Source organism: Pelodiscus sinensis, chromosome 5, assembly GCF_049634645.1.
Source record: "Pelodiscus sinensis isolate JC-2024 chromosome 5, ASM4963464v1, whole genome shotgun sequence".
NCBI classification, from domain to species: Eukaryota; Metazoa; Chordata; order Testudines; family Trionychidae; genus Pelodiscus; species Pelodiscus sinensis.
This window is the reverse complement of record NC_134715.1, coordinates 92728934-92746965: the sequence shown is the minus strand read 5'-3', so window position 1 is coordinate 92746965 and position 18032 is coordinate 92728934. Positions and strand designations below refer to the sequence as shown.

Sequence of the window (18032 nt, the reverse complement as noted above, 5' to 3'; positions counted from 1 at the left end):
CACAGGAGTAGATCGTGTGAAATAAAGTAAATAGCTGCAAACAAACAAACAAAAATCCCCATGTACCTTGATCTGTTTCCCGCAGGAGAGCTCAGCTCTGAGTTTACACTAATATTGCTTCCAGTCTCTGATCCTGTGCTTCTAATATAAGGTCTCCTTCCAGTTGCAGATAATGGCTTGTTTACTGCACCTAATACGCCAGTTGGTTTTGGCTAAAATGCACAGAGATTTAGTCAAGCTTTTTTTTAAAGGTATAAAAACGGGAATTTAAAAAACACACTCATAAAACATTTTTCATGTGAAATGAGGATTAACCGCCCAACTCTTACACTAAATTATTCCTTCTACTTGCACCAATATTTCCCATCTTAACTAGCAACATGCAATTCAAAGTATTTGTCAGTGATCTTTCCTAATACAATGGCTATCATCAATTGCTATTCCACATGATTTTCTTAAAAAATATTCAGGGAACTTTGCATATCAGGCATTAACTGATTGCTAATACATAGTGGTGGGCCTCAAAAAACCTCTGAAGAAAAAACTTATGAAGGTGGCAACACTCTGCAACAACTATTCAAATAAAGCAAAAGAAACTTGCAATCAGTATAAGACAAGTTGTGAGCAAATAACTACAAACCTTCCCAAGAGAAGGGCAGGATGAAGTTTAGTGTAACAAAATGGGAAATCCAAACACTTCTAATTCAGTTTAAGGAAAGCTGATATAAATTATCATTTATTCTATATCTACCATGTCTTCTTGGAAACTTCTTAGTGCATGGTTGATATTTTTGCTTATGGGGCCTGATATCTGGCAATGTATTTGTTCAAGGTGTCTAGATAGGAAAAGAAGGTGGTATTTTTCTCTGCACCATATATTCAGTGGAAGCTAGGGAATTTTCTTTATAGCATAGTTGGTATAAAGCTGCTTCTGCAGTGAGTTTTCAGGTTTCCTTCTAGACCAGTGTTTCTCAAACTGTGCTCCGCGGAGTCCCAGGGCTCCGCGAGACATCTCCAAGGGCTCCGCGAGGTTGATAAACTGGAAACATCGATAGGTACAACACATACAATCAGTGAACCGCTGGGGCTCTGCATAAATTTTTACGCATGTAAAGGGCTCTGGAGCCCAAAAAGTTTGAGAACCGCTGTTCAGACCATGTTGAACAAAAATAGTCTCTCCATACTCCTGTGGAGTAGGGGATTAATTTAATAGGAAGCCACACAGGAAAGCCATGTCACAGCTGTTGGACACCCATCTGGCCAGCAGAACTGTAGCCTCTAGTGTCATGGAGGAAGACACAGTAGGAGGGATTCAGAGCAAAACCAAAAGATTTTTTTTATTCTGAGTGTGTAGGTGACCAGAGACTGCAATAGACCATGGAGCAGAGGTTCTCAAAGTGTGGGTCAGGACCCCAAGGTGGGTCACAATCCCATTTTATTGGAGTCACCAAGCCTGGAATTGGCTTTGGAACCAGCAAGTATGAAGCCCAAGCCCAAGCCCCATTGCCCAGGACTAATGTTACATGCCCCCTCTGCTCAGGGCAGAAGCCCTTGGGCTTCAGATTTGCTGCTCTTTCCTTGCAGTGGGCCTCAGTTTTTGGCCCTACCTCCTGAGGTCATGAACTAATTTTTGTTATAAGAAGGGGGACATGGTGCATTGAAGTTTGGGAACTGCTGAAAAAGGGTATAAAGGTATGGTCTGGCAGTTACACTGCCCTGCAACAAATAGCACATTAAGTTTACCTGAAAGTTAGAGTTATGTTTTATCATAAAAAATAATATACTATTTATGTGTCTAAAGAGAGAAAGTGACAAATGCTCACACGAATATTAAAATGTCAGGGCACTGAATATTCATTGTTTCATAAGTTTTGTACAATAGTAATCAATCTCTCTCTCTCTCTCTATGTATTTTAGAATGCCTCTGTCTGTTTGTGAGAATGTTTGTTCAAGAACTCCTCCTAAATGGTAAGAGCCAGGGCCACCAAATTTGGAATAAGCTTCCTCTTCTCCTAACTTAAAGTCAGGTCAGGGTTTGTTTGTTCCAGGACAACTGGAAACCCCGGGAAAAGAACACTTTTCCATAATATGCAAAAGGAGGGGCTAATGTTTGGAGGGATGCAGTATGAGAGTGGCTACTGGGGGCAGTGAGTCCACAAGGGAGAGCTATCCTGCAGAGTGTGCAATGGGGGCTGCCATTCCACAAAGGGAGTGGCCAGCAGGGCTGGGGCTCCACCATTCTGCCTGCCAGCTGACCAGGTAAGTAGGGCCTCCCTGCTCAGGAGACAGCCCTTGCCAGTCCCTCTTGCCCCAGGAGGAACTAGGGAGGAAGGGAGAGAACCCCGCCTGAGATCAATGCTGAAGTCAATGTCGAAGTCTTCAGTGCTGGCGAATGTCCATGTCATGGTGTCTTCGCTGCTGAGTCCTTTTGCAGTGCCGTGGTGCCCTGAACCAAGAATAGTACATTGTGCACCAAGGATGTCTACTTTGGCACTGGTTACACCAGCTGGGGGTACAGGGAGGACTCCATGAGGAGCTGTTTGAATCTAGAATACCTGTCCCTTTGAATTCTTGGATAAAAACTCTTGCAGATCTTGCACTTATCTGCAAGATGTGCCTCCCCCAGACACTTAAGGAGAGTGTTGTGGGTTTATCTCGTTGGCATAAACTTCTGGCATGACATGCAGCTTAAAGCTGTGTGCCCAGGCCCTCCAGGGAAGAGGAGAGAGAAAAAAAACCCCTACCCTCCACAACTAACTGCTAACTGTCAAAACTACTCAAACTATTTATACTATAAAGCTAGGGAAGCACTTGCTCCAGGCGAGAGAGAGAGAGAGAGAGAGAGAGAGAGAGAGAGAGAGAGAAGCTCTAAAGACAGTCACTGCAAGAAGGAACTGAGCAGGGGGAGGATTTGCAGGGGACTATATACACTACCACATCTGAGCCACTCTAGGAGTCTCCACAGTCAACCTACAGATGTTGCTGGGGAGAAACCTTCCAACAACTGTGCACACAACATGCAGACATCTACCTGGAATTAACACAAGCAATTACTCGAAGAACTACTTCTTCTGACTCCAAGCAAAATGTACAGTAAATTATGTAGTACTATAGATGGAAGACAGAATATAAAGTTCTGTTCTCAATATCTTCACATTTCATAAGATTACAAAATCAAGGACTCCAAAACTAGAAAATGCCAGAATTATACATTTTCAACCTTGCTTCTGCACCCTTGTGTGTATCAATTGTGAGACAACCTATAATTATATGATCCATTACTATTTCCCCCTCTGCAGTATCAGTGCACAGGACAGACAGTAAAGGACAGCAACCCTGTCCCTTGCTACCCTGGGCAAATTAAAGGCATTTGGTGAACCATCTAGTAAAGCCAATTTACAATTCTCACATGTATGTATAAGTATTAATAATTAAAATTGCAAACAAACTTGGTAATACACTTTTTAAACTTCTGTACTGAGACTTGTGATAATATCTCTGAAAATCAAAACAGAAAATGCCTATTTATCTCTATTATATCATATGAAAAATCATTACAATAAATTAACATCCAGTACCTTTCCGGTTAAAAGAAGAACTCTTGTCTCTTCTGTAATATAATTCCTGTCATTACAGAAGTCCTATGTGAAAACAGGAAAGAAATTAAATCCACATTAGTTGTCTTTATTTTAATGTTTTATTTTTAGGTCAGTGTGAATGATCTGTTATGTAAGCCAGTCTAATCAAACAGTCCTGTAAGCCTTTCCAATTTTCAGAAATTACACTTATTCAGCAGTCACACTTCAATTCCAGATTGTCAGTGTTTTGTATTAAGTTGAAGATAAACACACGTATATGTTATTTGTTTTGGAAAACCAAATAGAAGTGGTTTTTATAAACAAAGTTGTAATCTTATTTCCTTTTGATTATGAATATATAACTATCAACCTAGTCAATAAAAGTGTGAATCTACCTATCTACATGCTCTCTTGGCCTGCGTCACTGTAGCATTCAATATTCCATGATGAAACTACTCAGGTATATCATTTAAATTTTCAAATACCAGGCTTTGAAAGAGTTTTCATTTATGTAACGCAGTTTATGATACTGGAAATTTTGAGATGTATTCACTTGCACAACCAGAAATTAAAATCTATCTTGTAGAATTCATTTAGGTCTACTTTAGCAATTTATGTCCTGATTACTGTCGTGATACAGGTTTCAACTGATGACAATGAGCTTGTCCAAGGAAATCTTAACACCCAAGATGCTTTTAAAGAGGATATTAAAATGATTTTTTAAAAAGTAAAATGCACTATAACAAACACTTATCAGAACTAAACATTAGTGGGATGTTTTACAATTTAATCACTCTATACTTTAAAAAAAACAAAACAATGTTATATTCCACTTTTCTCTCGTGTTTTCCATTTCTCCCTCCTTGCAGACACACAACTACTTAATACAATGTCAGTTAAAACATCAGTACTAATAACAACTGTCATCAGATTATGAACAACTTTAGCTGTATCTGCTCAAGATGGACAGATTTTTTAGCATACAATAGCTCTTTATTTTAAATTATGATATAGCCTTGAAAGTTAAGTCACAAAATATTTGTATTGCTCCTCTCAGAAAATGAATGAACAAAATCACCTTTTCGGGTTGCGTAAAAAATTTGGTTGGCAATACAGGGTCCTTTGGTGAATCTGCATTACATAAAGCACTCTTGCTGTTGATTACACACAGTGCTACATCACAAACTGTATAGAGTTTCTGTACAGAGAGGAAAAAGAACAACGTTCTTTAGGTATTATTATAAGAATAGCAAAAATGTACTTTAAAATGTATAATCCTCGAGAAAAAATAATTCTGTATCAGCTATTAAGAGCATATTTTACATTGCAAATTAACAGCAATGTTCTCCCCCATCATATCTTGACCATCTCTGTAGTTCCCAGTTTATTTTCTATACAATACACTTGAATAAACAATGAAAAATACCTTAGATATATTCATGCACATCTGACGGCTGTTGCTCACTCAAACACAAGTTTTTACTCCTAAGGTGGACATTCTTAGTAGTTATATATATTACATTATTTCCCCAAACAGAAGAAACTGTCTAACAAGTTCAGGGCTGCAGTGAAACAATCAACACTGAACAGGAGACAATATTTAATAAAAGCAATGTATTCAACCTAGCTGACTGCTGTGTTAGAATCAACAGGCTTTTTAAAGCTAGAATAAATAATAGATGTACACTGCTTACAAAAAATGTTCTCTCTAGATTACAGGATAATACACATTTATGTTTTTGTGCTTTCTAACATCTTGCATGTGGTGTTTACATTTCATTGTGAAACCCTTCTGCTCTCAATCACTGTTCCTCAAGTGAATTACATTTCTTACTTCATTGGCCTTAGGCTCATCAGGAGACTGAGCATCACGGGTAAGCTTGATGTTTTCTGCCATCTTTTTCATGAAGGCATGACTGTTGTTCTCATTCTTTGTCATTAAAACTTCAAGCATAAACCACAGGCACCTAATGAAATACAAGTAACTAAATACCATTCTTGATATTGTGGTTTCCATGTGAAGAGCAAGAATAGCAAAGTATTTAAAAGCATTCATCTATTAGATCTATCCACTGCAACTTGACATTTTAAAAAGCGTAATCTTCATATATGTTTTAAATTCTGTTTGTTGTTCATACTTTACACGTTAATCACCAACCCATTTTAGAACATTATCATTATTTACATATACACATTCATACATACAGCTTTTAAAATGTCAAGTTAATTTGAAACTACACACATACCTCACACAATTAACTAACTATTCTGGATTGATTTTAATGGGCTTTGGTTCAACCCTTGAATTAACTCTATAGAAAACTAAAATGAAAAATTAATTTTATGGAAATTGTTTGGGTGGAAGAGACTCAATCAAGATTTACATAGAAAGTCCAACTCATTCACGTCCTTCCTGATGGGTAGATTGGGCTACTTATACCACTCATATATTGCTTTTTATTATTTCTACAGAACCACACAACTATACTATGTTTTAAAGTAGGTCAGTTCCAAAAACATAGCAGGTCTTTGTCCTAAAGGTCTTAAAGTCTGTAGGCATAAACAGAAAGATAAGGGAAAAGCAAAATATACGCCAAGGGAGGAAGGGGGTAGGGAGGAGCCATTATAGCTAGAATGCTTAATGAAATGTGCAGTTTCAAAAGTTCCATGAAGAGAGGCAGAGAAAACATGGTATATTTCAAGGACACAGGATATATTTCAAAAGAATGAGGTTATTTCAGGTTTATGGAATGATGGAGAAGGTGGTACACAATAGGAAACAGTGCAGATGATAAATGGGGTAACGATGTATAACAAATTATGCTAAAAATATCAAGAGGCACTCAGCCCGCCTTATTTAGGTATAACAGGAATCCTAGAGCAATGGGTGATCCTACCACAACATGCTAGTAAGTTACACACAGACCTACACAAATACATATATTAAGGCTGAAGTGTCAGACACTTAGTAAGATTAATAATAATTCTGCATTTACAAATTTAAAAAAATGGTATTTCAAAAATTATAAATGTTTGCATGCATATTACATAGTAACTTTAATGGTGTTAGCTTTTTTGGCAGGATACTACCAATATTCCTGGGAAACAGAACTCAGTGAAATTGAACTGAGAATGAGAACAAGCAATTTTGTATTGCAAAACATTCAATTTCTACAAAGCTGAACTCAAGTAGCACAAAATGTTAACTAAGGTCTGTAAAACTGTGCACTTATAATGACTACTCCTTGTATAATATTCCAGGGGTTACACGGGCCTGAGTGAGTGGATCTAAAATGATAAATTTAATTAAAAAACCCTATAACATTTATTATATTATTACTCTTGCAGAGGAATGTCTTTTGCCATTCAGCTTTCAGAACACAGTGCTGAACAGATAGCTGTTGCATTCCTTCCACGATCAGTTATTCACCTCCAAGAAAAAAGATCTACAGAATGTCTTTAATGATAGTTTCCCTTTATAAAAGGGATAATGGCTTCATCTTCAAATTATCAAACAAAAAAATTATTCTAGTGTCAGATATTCTGGACTTCACACTTACTCTTTGATATCACGAAGCTGATCAACATCTTGAGGTTTTGTGAAATCTGGGTCATGTGCCAGTAAATGAATCATATATGGTACCACATATTCAGGCAGTAGTGATAATAGCTTTTCTGGAAAAAACAAACAGCATAAGCAACTTAAAAATACATGCACAAAGAATAAGAACCCCAGAGTTTTGTTTCTATATAATGCTAAGTTTGGACACATCCACACCTTAGCTTGCAAGTTTTAATGAATCAGGAATTCTGTAAAGCTGTTCCATTTTATTACAAAAACAAAACCCAAACAAGATAGAACTTGGAGGTTTTATTTTTGTAGAAGAAAAAAACCTAATTTGAACTTAATATCTAAATAGCTTAATATTTTAATAACTAAATAACTTAGTATCTTAATTAAAAAGTTGACAGTAGTGTAATCTAAAATAAAATTACTGGGCAGGGAGAAATAAATATTTTATAAATAAGATAATGGAACTGCTAGATAAAATGATGTAATTATATTTGTTAAACTAGCTGCATAAGAACCAGAAAAAAAATCACTATGAAAATATACTATTGTGAAAAACTTTAGATAAGGTCATTTTACTTAATTTTTTTAAAGAGATTCTAATAAAGTTCAATCTTCAAAGTTTACTCTTTGAATGCATTGTACCACAGTACTCACCATTAGCCATAGGGTTCTGCTTAATATACTCTCTTCGTATACTGATATTTTTGAGCAAACACTGTCTGGCATGTGCTCTTCTCTCTTTCACGGGGTCTTTGGCACACAAGGCAAAGATTGCCATGTATTCCAGTGGGAGCAGTAACTTCACAAGTGCCTTGTGCAGCTTCTGAGCAAATATTTGCCTCACTTGATAACACTCATCCTGTAGTAGCAAAAACACAAAACTGCAACTACAAAAATCTTAGTCCCTTAAATGTAACAGAAAAATCTCCAACTAGGTAGAAAGGGGACATGCTTTAAAAAGATTAACAGATACAATGTGATATTTGAAGTGTTCAGAGCTTTCTGAAACAAAAGCTGCATTACAGAATGAGAAACACCAAATCTTAGCATCAAAGAAAGCTCTATGGGCAGGACTGCAATCTAGTCTCATTAACAGTTAATTCATAATTCAAGATCAGTTACTTACGTTAATGACAAGTGCACAGAGCTGGAACTGCTCTGGGGTAATTATTTCATGGTAACAAGGTTCCTGTGCAAGCTTCATTATGGCACTACCAGCAGCCAGTCGGAGACGAGACATATCTGATTTACTATAAAAACATAAAAGAAAAAAAAATCATAACTCAAATGACTGTGTATCTTTTTCTTTTTTTTACAATACCAGTCAATTAAAAACGGTCAATAAGAACATTTGTAAACCGGCTATCCGCAATATGGTTTTAAGCTCTTAATATAAACTAACCTCACTAAGAAGAAATCATATGAAGATGACTATCTTTTCTCCTTAAAATATTATTCCAGCTTGATTAGAAGTTCAAACATTCAATTAGTTTATGTTTCTTCGGTTTTCATGGCATTACCTGCTATACTGACTCCAAAAGGCTGACATTGTGAAGTTGCTTTTTAAATTATTTTTCCACTGTGTGATATCTAGTATTTTAAGCTTATTGTTGATGTATTCCATGGTTTAAGTTTTTTATTGATTAGTTTGATGTAACTTGCCAAAAGATTATATGCTCATAAGCAAAATACAGGCAGTCCCCGGGTTACGTACAAGATAGGGACTGTAGGTTTGTTCTTAAGTTGAATCTGTATGTAAGTCGGAACTGGCGTCCAGATTCAGCCGCTGCTGAAACTGACCGCCAGTTCTGACTTACATACAGATTCAACTTAAGAACCCCAAGCTTCCCCAAGTCAGCTGCTGCTGAAACTGATCAGCAGCTGATTCCAGGAAGCCCGGGGCAGAGCAACTCTGCCTCGGGCTTCCTGTAGTCAGCGCTAGTCAGTTTCAGCAGCGGCTGACTTGGGGACGCCTGGGGCAGAGCAGCTGGGGTGCTGCTGGGTTGCTCCAGTAGCACCGCTGCTCGGCGCTACTGGACCAACCCAACAGCACCCCAGCTGCTCTGCCCCAGGCGTCCTGATTCAGCCACTGCTGAAACTGACCAGCAGCGGCTGAATCAGGACCTGGGGCAGAGCAGCTGGGGTGCTGCTGGGTTGGTCCAGTAGTGCCCAGAGTGGGTGCTGCAGGACCAATCCGCAGCGCCCCAGCTGCTCTGCTCCAGGGTCCAAAATAAAAGCCTGGTCTGCTGGGGGGGGGCGGGGCACACTATCCGCGCCCCCCCCGCCCCCCAGCAGACCAGGGACACGGGGAGCAGAGCAGCAGCGGCAGCGGGGTGCCGCGCCTCTGAGGCTTTGCTCTGGCAAAGCCTCAGAAGCGCGGGAACCCACCCGGTGCCCCTGGTCTGCTGGAGACGGTCTCCAGCAGACCAGGGGCACCGGAGCAGCTTACGAACGGGGCTTTCTTGCCCCGGAGCTCGCAGGTAGCAATCCGCTACCTCCACCTCCGGGGCGAGAAAGCCCCGTTCGTAAGTGCGGATCCGACGTAAGTCGGATCCGCGTAAGTCGGGGACTGCCTGTATTCCTCTTTTCATCACAGAACAATATTTGTCAATTACAGAGTTTAGTTCTTGCTCACACTTTCACTTCCTTCATTTCTTCTCTTCCCTTGAGGAAGCTCTCACCAGAAAGTGGAGACTTATATTACCATAGAAGGGAAGGAGTTCTCAACAAAATTATCTGGTCAGTTCCTGATGGATTAATGGATTCAGTAAAAAACAAAAAGGTTAGTCTAGACTTGTTGCTCAGAATCCCAGAACCAAATTATTAGATAAAGATTTTCTGCAACGTAGGAATTTTTCTCACCTAACATTAAATCTTATTAAAATGTTATAAATATTTAGGTATATAATATACCAAATGCACAAATTTTAAGTCTTTGGTTTCCACATCAGTTCTGTAAAAGACTGGAGAGTTCAATGATCCACTAAAAATTTCAGTGGTTACATGGGGGAGTTGGGGAGAGGGAGGTAGCTAAATAAACAAGGCACCAGAAAACATCTATAAAACTGGAATTCTCTCTCACAAGCATGTTGTCAGGATTAATATTTACAAATGTCTGACATCCTTGGAAGAAAGGCTTTATAGAAGTGCAGGGTAATCTTTAATCAATGTTTCATCACAATCAAAAGAGCTAATTTTTTTAAAACAAAATGAGAGTTTAGTTACTATAGAACAGCAAAATTACAAAAAAATATTCTAGAGGCCAGGAATCTGCAATATTTTTGTTCCAATTATTTCCTTTCCTCGCTTCCATTTCTCCATGTATGGTCTATTTGACTGGACGTATGAAGCAATCCATCTTTGGGAGCTCCAACAGAAGCAGTCAGGATCTTAAACATATTTAAAGCTGATTAACCAACCCTAATAATGACAAGAATTCCCATAGGTCTTTTATACTTTTTAATATGCATCAAGATGTCTACATGGTTCTGATTAGATTGCTATTAAATTTAGATTGGGGATAGCAACATTCATACTTTATTTTTTTATTTATGTCTACCTATATCTATCTATCTATATATATATGCCATACAGCAAGTACAATTACACTTCCTGATCAGCTGTTTTAGATTGTCCCATTATCATGTTCTCCGTAGGCCTCAAAGTCCTGCAAAAAATCTTTCCTCAGCTATTTTAAAAACCCTAAATTCACAATATTCACTGAAAATCTACAACAAAATAGATGAAAGAGTCTGAAAAATAAAAAAATAAACATAATTTGACCTGATTCTCTTCTGTTCTGTTAAGTCTCCTTCACTGACCAACATAGCTGACAATAACCGGAGTGTTGAATTTGCAGATTTAGATTGGTTGTTTTTCATACCCAAGAGCCAGCGTACCAAAAGTTTGATTGCTTGCACCTATTAAAGATGAACATATGAAAACAAATTGATAATTTTAATAGCAACTAAGGAAAATAAAACACCAAAAGGTACTATGATCAAATTATACTCTGTAAAAGCTACTGCTCAATAAAATGCAGACTTTAAAAAAGGCACAGAATGAAGTAGTAAACTTTCTATTCATCTGGAAAAGTGGAAGTTGTTCCTTGCTTGAAAGAGGGCTTTAGAAGCAGGTATTTAAGTAAAGAATGGACAAACAAATGGCATTCGGGGACAGAGAATCCGCGTGAAAGAAAAAAATAGCTGAGAGAAGGATTCGGAGGGAACAGACAGACAAGGGAATTGAGATGAAGCAAAGAGACTTTGAAGAGGAATAGTAAGAAAGAAGAGATGTTCTGTAGGTATCGGGAGACATGTCCACAGCCTTGGAAATAAAGATGAAAAGTTGAACTTGACACAGAAGTTGCGTGAAAACAAATGAACAGGTGTAAAATGATTTTTGGAGGATTCTACTGAACATTTGATAATAGTAGCATAAATAAGATAATTCTATTTAAGAGTAAAAGATATCAGAGAAAAATAAATTATATTTTACTAGATGGAAAGGAGATATCCCTGACCTTATAAAAAGTCTACCAATTAAAGTTGCTATCCATTAACCAGACATTTACCTTTCAAATGGTCATAATTAACGCTATGATTTTGTCACAGACTACATGATTTTCTGGGACTTCTTCCACAATGGCTGGCCAAGAGCAGCTGTCAGGCTCAGGGCCACCAGAGCAGTCCATAGGCTGCCAGAGCAGCAGCTGGTGGCAGGCCCTGCAGCCACTGGAGCAGTGGTGAGTACCCCAAGGCTGAACCAGCAGCCTGGGTTGGAGCAGTGGAAGTCAGCCACCAACAACACTCCAACTATTACGCTTCCCTCCTTCCTGGGGCATTTTTAGTAAAAGTCGGAGCTGGTCATGAACTTCCTTGAATGTCCCTGACTTTTAAAAATAGCCGTGACACAATCTTGACTTTAGTCATATTTAGGATCACTCTATTGTTATTTCAGCTTGGTCTGCCTACCGATTCAGTTATATGATAATGCACAAGTTTACAGGCTACCTTTATAACCAAAAAAACTAGTAATTTCAATCTATGAATAAAACAAAGTAAAGCTTAACATTCAGAATACTGAATACCCATGAGACAGGAAACCTAACTGCATAATTACCATTGACTTTGCAAGAGTGTGTATTTGTATGGCCACATAAGCTATAATACTATAAGCAGTTCTAAAGTTTTAGTTTTAAGCACTGTTGTAGCTGTGTCTGTCCTAGGATATCAGAGTGACAATTTTGGTGAGGAAATATCTTTTATTGGACCAACTTCTGATGATGAGAGAGACAAGCTTTTGAGGTAAACAGAGATCATCTTCTGGTCCGAAGGCACTAGAGAATCACAGTTACATCTTATAAATATTTCCGAAAGTTAGTTAGTTTGTCCCGAAAGATCTCCGAAACAGTAAGATCTAGAAACACCAAATTTTGCACGAATACCACTGATTTCCTAATTTCAATAACTGGATTAGTTATATCTCAAAATTGGTTCCCCTGGTTCCCTCAGAGCCCCAATTGGGCCCACTGATCATTAGTTTTTAGTAGCGCCTGATCATAGAAACACAACATTTTGCACAGATAATCTTGATTTCCTAACTTCAATCACTGGATTGGTTATATCTTGAAATCGGTTCCCCCAGAGCACCAATTGGGCCCACTGATAGGTGACTATTCCCCTACACAGAAAATGGCTTTTAGTAGCACCTGATCATAGGCATTTGCTGCACTCTTCTGTTAAGCGTGTCACAAACTGCAACTACAAGATCCTAGAGTGGGGGGTGGCCAATCCACAGCTCACAAGCTGAAAGAAAAAAATGTGAGGCTCCTAATGGAACCAGGATGGAACCCAGAACCGCTCAAGTCAGCCGGTCTCACGGCTGGGTCGCTGGGAACCACATGCATGCTCATGGCCCGCACCGTTCCGCTCACAGCCCCCAGCACACTAGGTCATATCCTGCATGTGCAGGCCAGGTTGCACACAGCGTCCCAGCCTGCATGTGCTAGCAGCCAGCTGCTGTGCGCAGGCTGCTTTGGGTCCTGGGCATAAGGTTAGTGGGGGAAGGGAATTGGGTTAGAGTGAGGAGGGGAGGTGTCTGGCTCTGGGGAAAGAGAGGCCGAGGGTGTGGGCCTGGCATGCCGGCCACTCAGAGTGCCAGTTGCTCAGCGCACGTGCCCCAGCACCTGGAGGGAGACATGCGGCTGTAACGGCAGCTCGGGGACCTGAGAATTAGGTTAGAGCGGGGGGAGGGGTTAGACGTGCTTAAAATTCATAACTTGCCCTCTTTATGCCCTATGTCTACAGAGATGTTAATGGCCCACTTCACTTTGAACAATCCCTTACAACAGGGATAGTTATTTTTTTCCCCCAACTTCCAAATTTCTTGGTCAATGTATATCTCAGATCTCCCCACCTCCATACCTTCCCCTCCTTTAACCCCCCCAACTGCCACCCCAAGTTCCCAACCACCTTGCTTAGAGTTAGGTGACTATTTCCCTACACAGAAAATGGACCCGACCCACCTGACATTTCTACTTGTCCCCTCCAAATGTTTCTCTGTATCTCCACCTTAGCCAAGTAGCACAGATGGGACATGAGAGAAGAGGACTGGGTATGGGTTGGTGTCTGGGCAGCAAAGCAAAATGTCAGTGTGTGACTTCTTCTGAGCTCAGAAACAGGAGGTGAACCAGTTGTACTATGATCCATCCAATGGTGCAATGTCTTTTAGGGGGCTGGGATAGCAAAGGGGCAGGAAGGAGGCTCTGAGTAATGTGAGGGAGCAAGGAAACTCCAGATAGCTGTCTTGGGGAGGTAGGAGGAGGCCGGAATGTGGTAGAAGTCAATGTGGAGGTGGAGTGGGGAGGGAAGCCAGCTAGGGCAGGGCAATAGGAGGATGGAGAGAGCTGGAGGGAACTTGGAGGTCTGGCTCAAAAGAATAGGAGAGAGAAAAGGGGATGGACATCAGGGTGAGGGCTCCTAAGACTATTTGGGATTGTAAGGCTAAGATTGGAAGCTCCAGGGACTGTGAGGAAGCAGCATTCCCCTTAGCAACAGCACTCTTCATGTGTTTCTGCAGTGCAGGAAGGGAGAAAGCAGCAGGGAACCCGTCTAAGCTCTGCTTCCAGCCAACATGAGGGATGTTATACCATGCCTGCTTCTGGAGAGCACTACTGCCAGGAGTCCTCCTCAATTTTAGGAATACCCTACAGAGGCATTAGGAGAAATGTGGGGAAGAGGATGTGACCATATTTGCCCCCACTCATGCAACAAAAAATAGCTGGGCAGTCCAGATTTGGAACACAATCTGCTTACTGATTAACCCTGTCCTAGGATATCTACTAACTATTTATGCTAAACTATCTGTTGTCCTTTTATTTAGCTGGGACAATCATGATATCTTTCTAGACCTGAATAGCAGTTCTGTGGAGTTTAAAAGCCTCTCTGTATCACCAACAGAAGTGACTAAAATAAAAGATATAACCGACAGCACTTTGTCCTCTCAATTTGTAATTTATCAGAAATTAAGCTATTTAATGCATTTTAGGCTATCCTAAACAGACAAATGTAACCAACATTAATTGATAATATTTCTTTTAAGCGTTCTCTATTGGTAGTGTTTAAAAAAAAGTCACCTTTGCTAGAACTTCTGGGGAAACTTCTTCATCTGGGGACCACAATTTCCCATTTTTCTCACCTGTTGACTACAGATTTTATACAAGTTTAAAGATGGATTCACAAACAAAAAAAGTACAAAAATTAAAACAAAGATTTTAAAGATTAGATTAACTCCAATATGTATCCTCTTTTATATATGATATGAACTTATTATACATTTAGGGTATAACTATACTGAAAAAAAAACCAAAACCAAAAAAAAAAAAAACAACAAACAAAAAACCAAAAACACCATATGGCACCAAATTCCAGAGCCCAAATCCATTGACTCAAGCTCATGGGCTTGAATTGTGAGGCTAAAAAAAGCATTCTGGAGCCCAGACTCCAAGATCCTCCCATTTACTGTGTTTCAGCATGAGCAGAAATGCAGACCCACAGACTGAACCCTGATGACTGAGATTTGATGTGGTAGTTTTTTCATTGCAGCGTAGACACATCCTTACTGAACACTAAGGGTTCACTAGCTTAATCACACAAAATTAACAGCTGGACAACTTACAGAAACTCAATCATAAGCAAAAACAGAAAAGGACTTGAAAATAAATCTTACCCTATCATTCATGAGAAGATCTTTTACGATGAAATTCGCAACCACAGATTTCATTGGCGAAGCAAACTGGTCTGGAGCTAACATAGATATGTGGCCCAAAGACACTAATGGAGTTATAAGTTGCTCTGGAACATCAGCATTCAAACTTCTACTAAGAGGCTGGGGGGGGGGAAATTTCCATTAAAAATGAACTACAAATTGAGGAGCGCTACTTTGAACACCCTGACGAATTAACTTATTTCATTATTGTACTGCTGATTAACTGCCCTTGCCTCCTAAATGACATCTTTTCGTGAAACCAAGACAACTTTTTTGTCTATGAAACATTTCACACTATAATTAGCAGGATGGTGAAAATAGCTATATGAATTACAAAATTACAGTGTGTGAAATCATATCAGTAATAAAAGATTAGCCTTTTACATTTTTTATTAACCAGGGACCTGAGGGCTTGTATAAATAGAGAGACTTAGGGGCATGAATCTGAATTAACTCTAGATGTGAACTGAAAGTGCATTAGTTAATGCAGTTTAATTAATACATTTTAAACTCACACCATTAATTAATTCAGATAAACTTTCCTGCATGCCCTTGTATAGACAAGACCTGATTCTGCATTTTTTAAAAAAAATTTTTTTAACTACAATGGAAGTTTTGTGCATTACTAGGAATCCCAGATCAGTCATACAATTTTTCATTGCATCCCACGTGAAATGGCCTAGTATCAATCTTTTAGCCACCATTTTCAAATACTGGTATCAGAATCTGTCTCTCTAAGTAGTTTCATTTTCCAGAGGTGCTGAGATCTAAAAGTAGTAAATAGGCATTCAGCACTCCTGTAATTTAGTCCATTTGTTTAGATGTTACAGTTCACATAGAACACTTCTTGTTAGTATGCTGGACTGAAGATGACATAAATGGTTCCACGGTCCCTTCTAACCTATTCAGTAGACGAATTACTCAGACATTGAAAATATTAGCTATTTTAGGTTAGGTGGCATTGTGCGGTGGCTAAAGACCAAAAAAATCAGATAATATATCAATATGGAAATGTAATAGTTTAAATTTAATCCAGTTACATTATGAACAGAAGTAACCAGACTGATCACAATTAGGTATAGAGCATTAGGAGACAAAGCTTTTAAAACATCGGTGAACAGAGCCTCCTATCAGAGCGTTAAGTGTGATATGCATTTCCTTTTCATCATAACCGTTGCCAGACTTCTGAGGAGGGGTATTTTCTTTGCTAGAAGTTTTACTCAGTGTCCAGACCATGTGGGGATACAGAAGGAGCATGTATTTGCACTCTCTCAAGTGTTCATAGAAACAGAACAAACACAGAGTTCCAGAACCAAGGGTTCATTTCAGTCTTCTAGCTCCTGAATTATGTATGGATTCTACGGCAATCAAGATGAAAATTTTCTTAACTGTAAAATTAAAATTGTAAGAGATCTAAATTATCTGAATGAAATTCAATAAAAATACTATACCAAATTTGGCAAACATACCTCAAAGATCTGTGCAAGTTGCACTTCTTTATTTGAGAATATGGCATGTATGCAGTGGACAGCCTGTTTTGCTTGGTGAGGAGTACCCCTCTTTGCTTTCTGATGCAAAATAGGAATTAATGTCCTGCAAAAATTTAAACAATATTTCAAAATAAAATATTTATAACAAACAAAAATTAATGCTATTAATATTTTCTGGTTGAACTCTTCACCAGGGCATATTACTGATCACAGAATGAAAAACTTCAGCATCAAGCACTCTTCCAAAACTTTTCAGAAAAGACAGTGAGACAAATACAAGTAAACAGTTGACCCTCATTTAGAAATTATATTATTTGCTATTCACTTTTTACTAATAAAGTCCGTTCATTATGTACAGAAGCAGAGATAGCAAGAACAGACTGAAGCAGTGTTCACTGAGTTGAAACAATGAAATTACTGTTTTGTTTTTTTAATTTAAAGTAGGAAAACTGGATGAATGCTCAAGTATGCTTACAATGTGAGAAGAATATTCCAAATCTGTGATTTACAAAGGTCTGTCTGCATGACACTCTCTTAGGGTATGTCTACACTACAAAGTTAGTTCGAACTAACAGACGTTAGTTCGAACTAACTTTCATAGGCGCTACACTAGCGCTCCGTTAGTTCGAACTTAATTCAAACTAACGGAGCGCTTAGTTCGAACTAGGTAAACCTCATTTTACGAGGATTAAGCCTAGTTCGAACTTACTAGTTCGAACTAAGGGCTGTGTAGCCCTTTAGTTCGAACTAGTGGGAGGCTAGCCCTTCCCAGGTTCCCCCTGGTGGCCTCTCTCGGCACAAGCAGGAAAACTCTTCTCCTCTCCCCCAGCCCCGGGCCCTTAAAGGGGTAGACTCTGGCCAGACGGCACTGGAGTCAGCCAGCCCTGCCAGCAATCTCTGCCCCTGAGCCAGTGGCCCCACAATGAGCCAGGTAGCCAGTGGCAGAGAGCCGTCCCCTGCCCAGTCCCCAAGCACCCAGGGGCCAGCCAGGGGCCGCAGACGGCGCGCGGCCTCCTGGTCTAGTGCGGAGATCATGGACCTCATTGAGGTTTGGGGGCAGGCCCCCAATGTCCATGATCTCCGCACTAGGAGGAGGAATGCGGCCGTCTATGGCCGCATAGC

The 18032-nt window shown here is 39.4% G+C and overlaps 1 protein-coding gene across 5 annotated transcripts in view; it reads right to left on the bottom strand.

The window, feature by feature from the left end:
* Positions 1-18032, bottom strand: part of PDS5A (PDS5 cohesin associated factor A) — a 154927-nt gene that overhangs the window by 10280 nt on the left and 126615 nt on the right. For all 5 annotated transcript variants that reach the window (XM_025187940.2, XM_075930551.1, XM_025187941.2 and 2 more), the window contains 11 exons: positions 16890-17013; positions 15382-15540; positions 14789-14857; positions 10936-11072; positions 8279-8402; positions 7807-8011; positions 7139-7253; positions 5413-5545; positions 4657-4776; positions 3579-3641; positions 67-212 (listed from right to left, as the gene is read on the bottom strand). In XM_025187940.2, the coding sequence (XP_025043725.2) occupies positions 67-212; positions 3579-3641; positions 4657-4776; positions 5413-5545; positions 7139-7253; positions 7807-8011; positions 8279-8402; positions 10936-11072; positions 14789-14857; positions 15382-15540; positions 16890-17013 (1395 nt within the window). The remainder of the gene's footprint in view (positions 1-66; positions 213-3578; positions 3642-4656; positions 4777-5412; positions 5546-7138; positions 7254-7806; positions 8012-8278; positions 8403-10935; positions 11073-14788; positions 14858-15381; positions 15541-16889; positions 17014-18032) is intronic.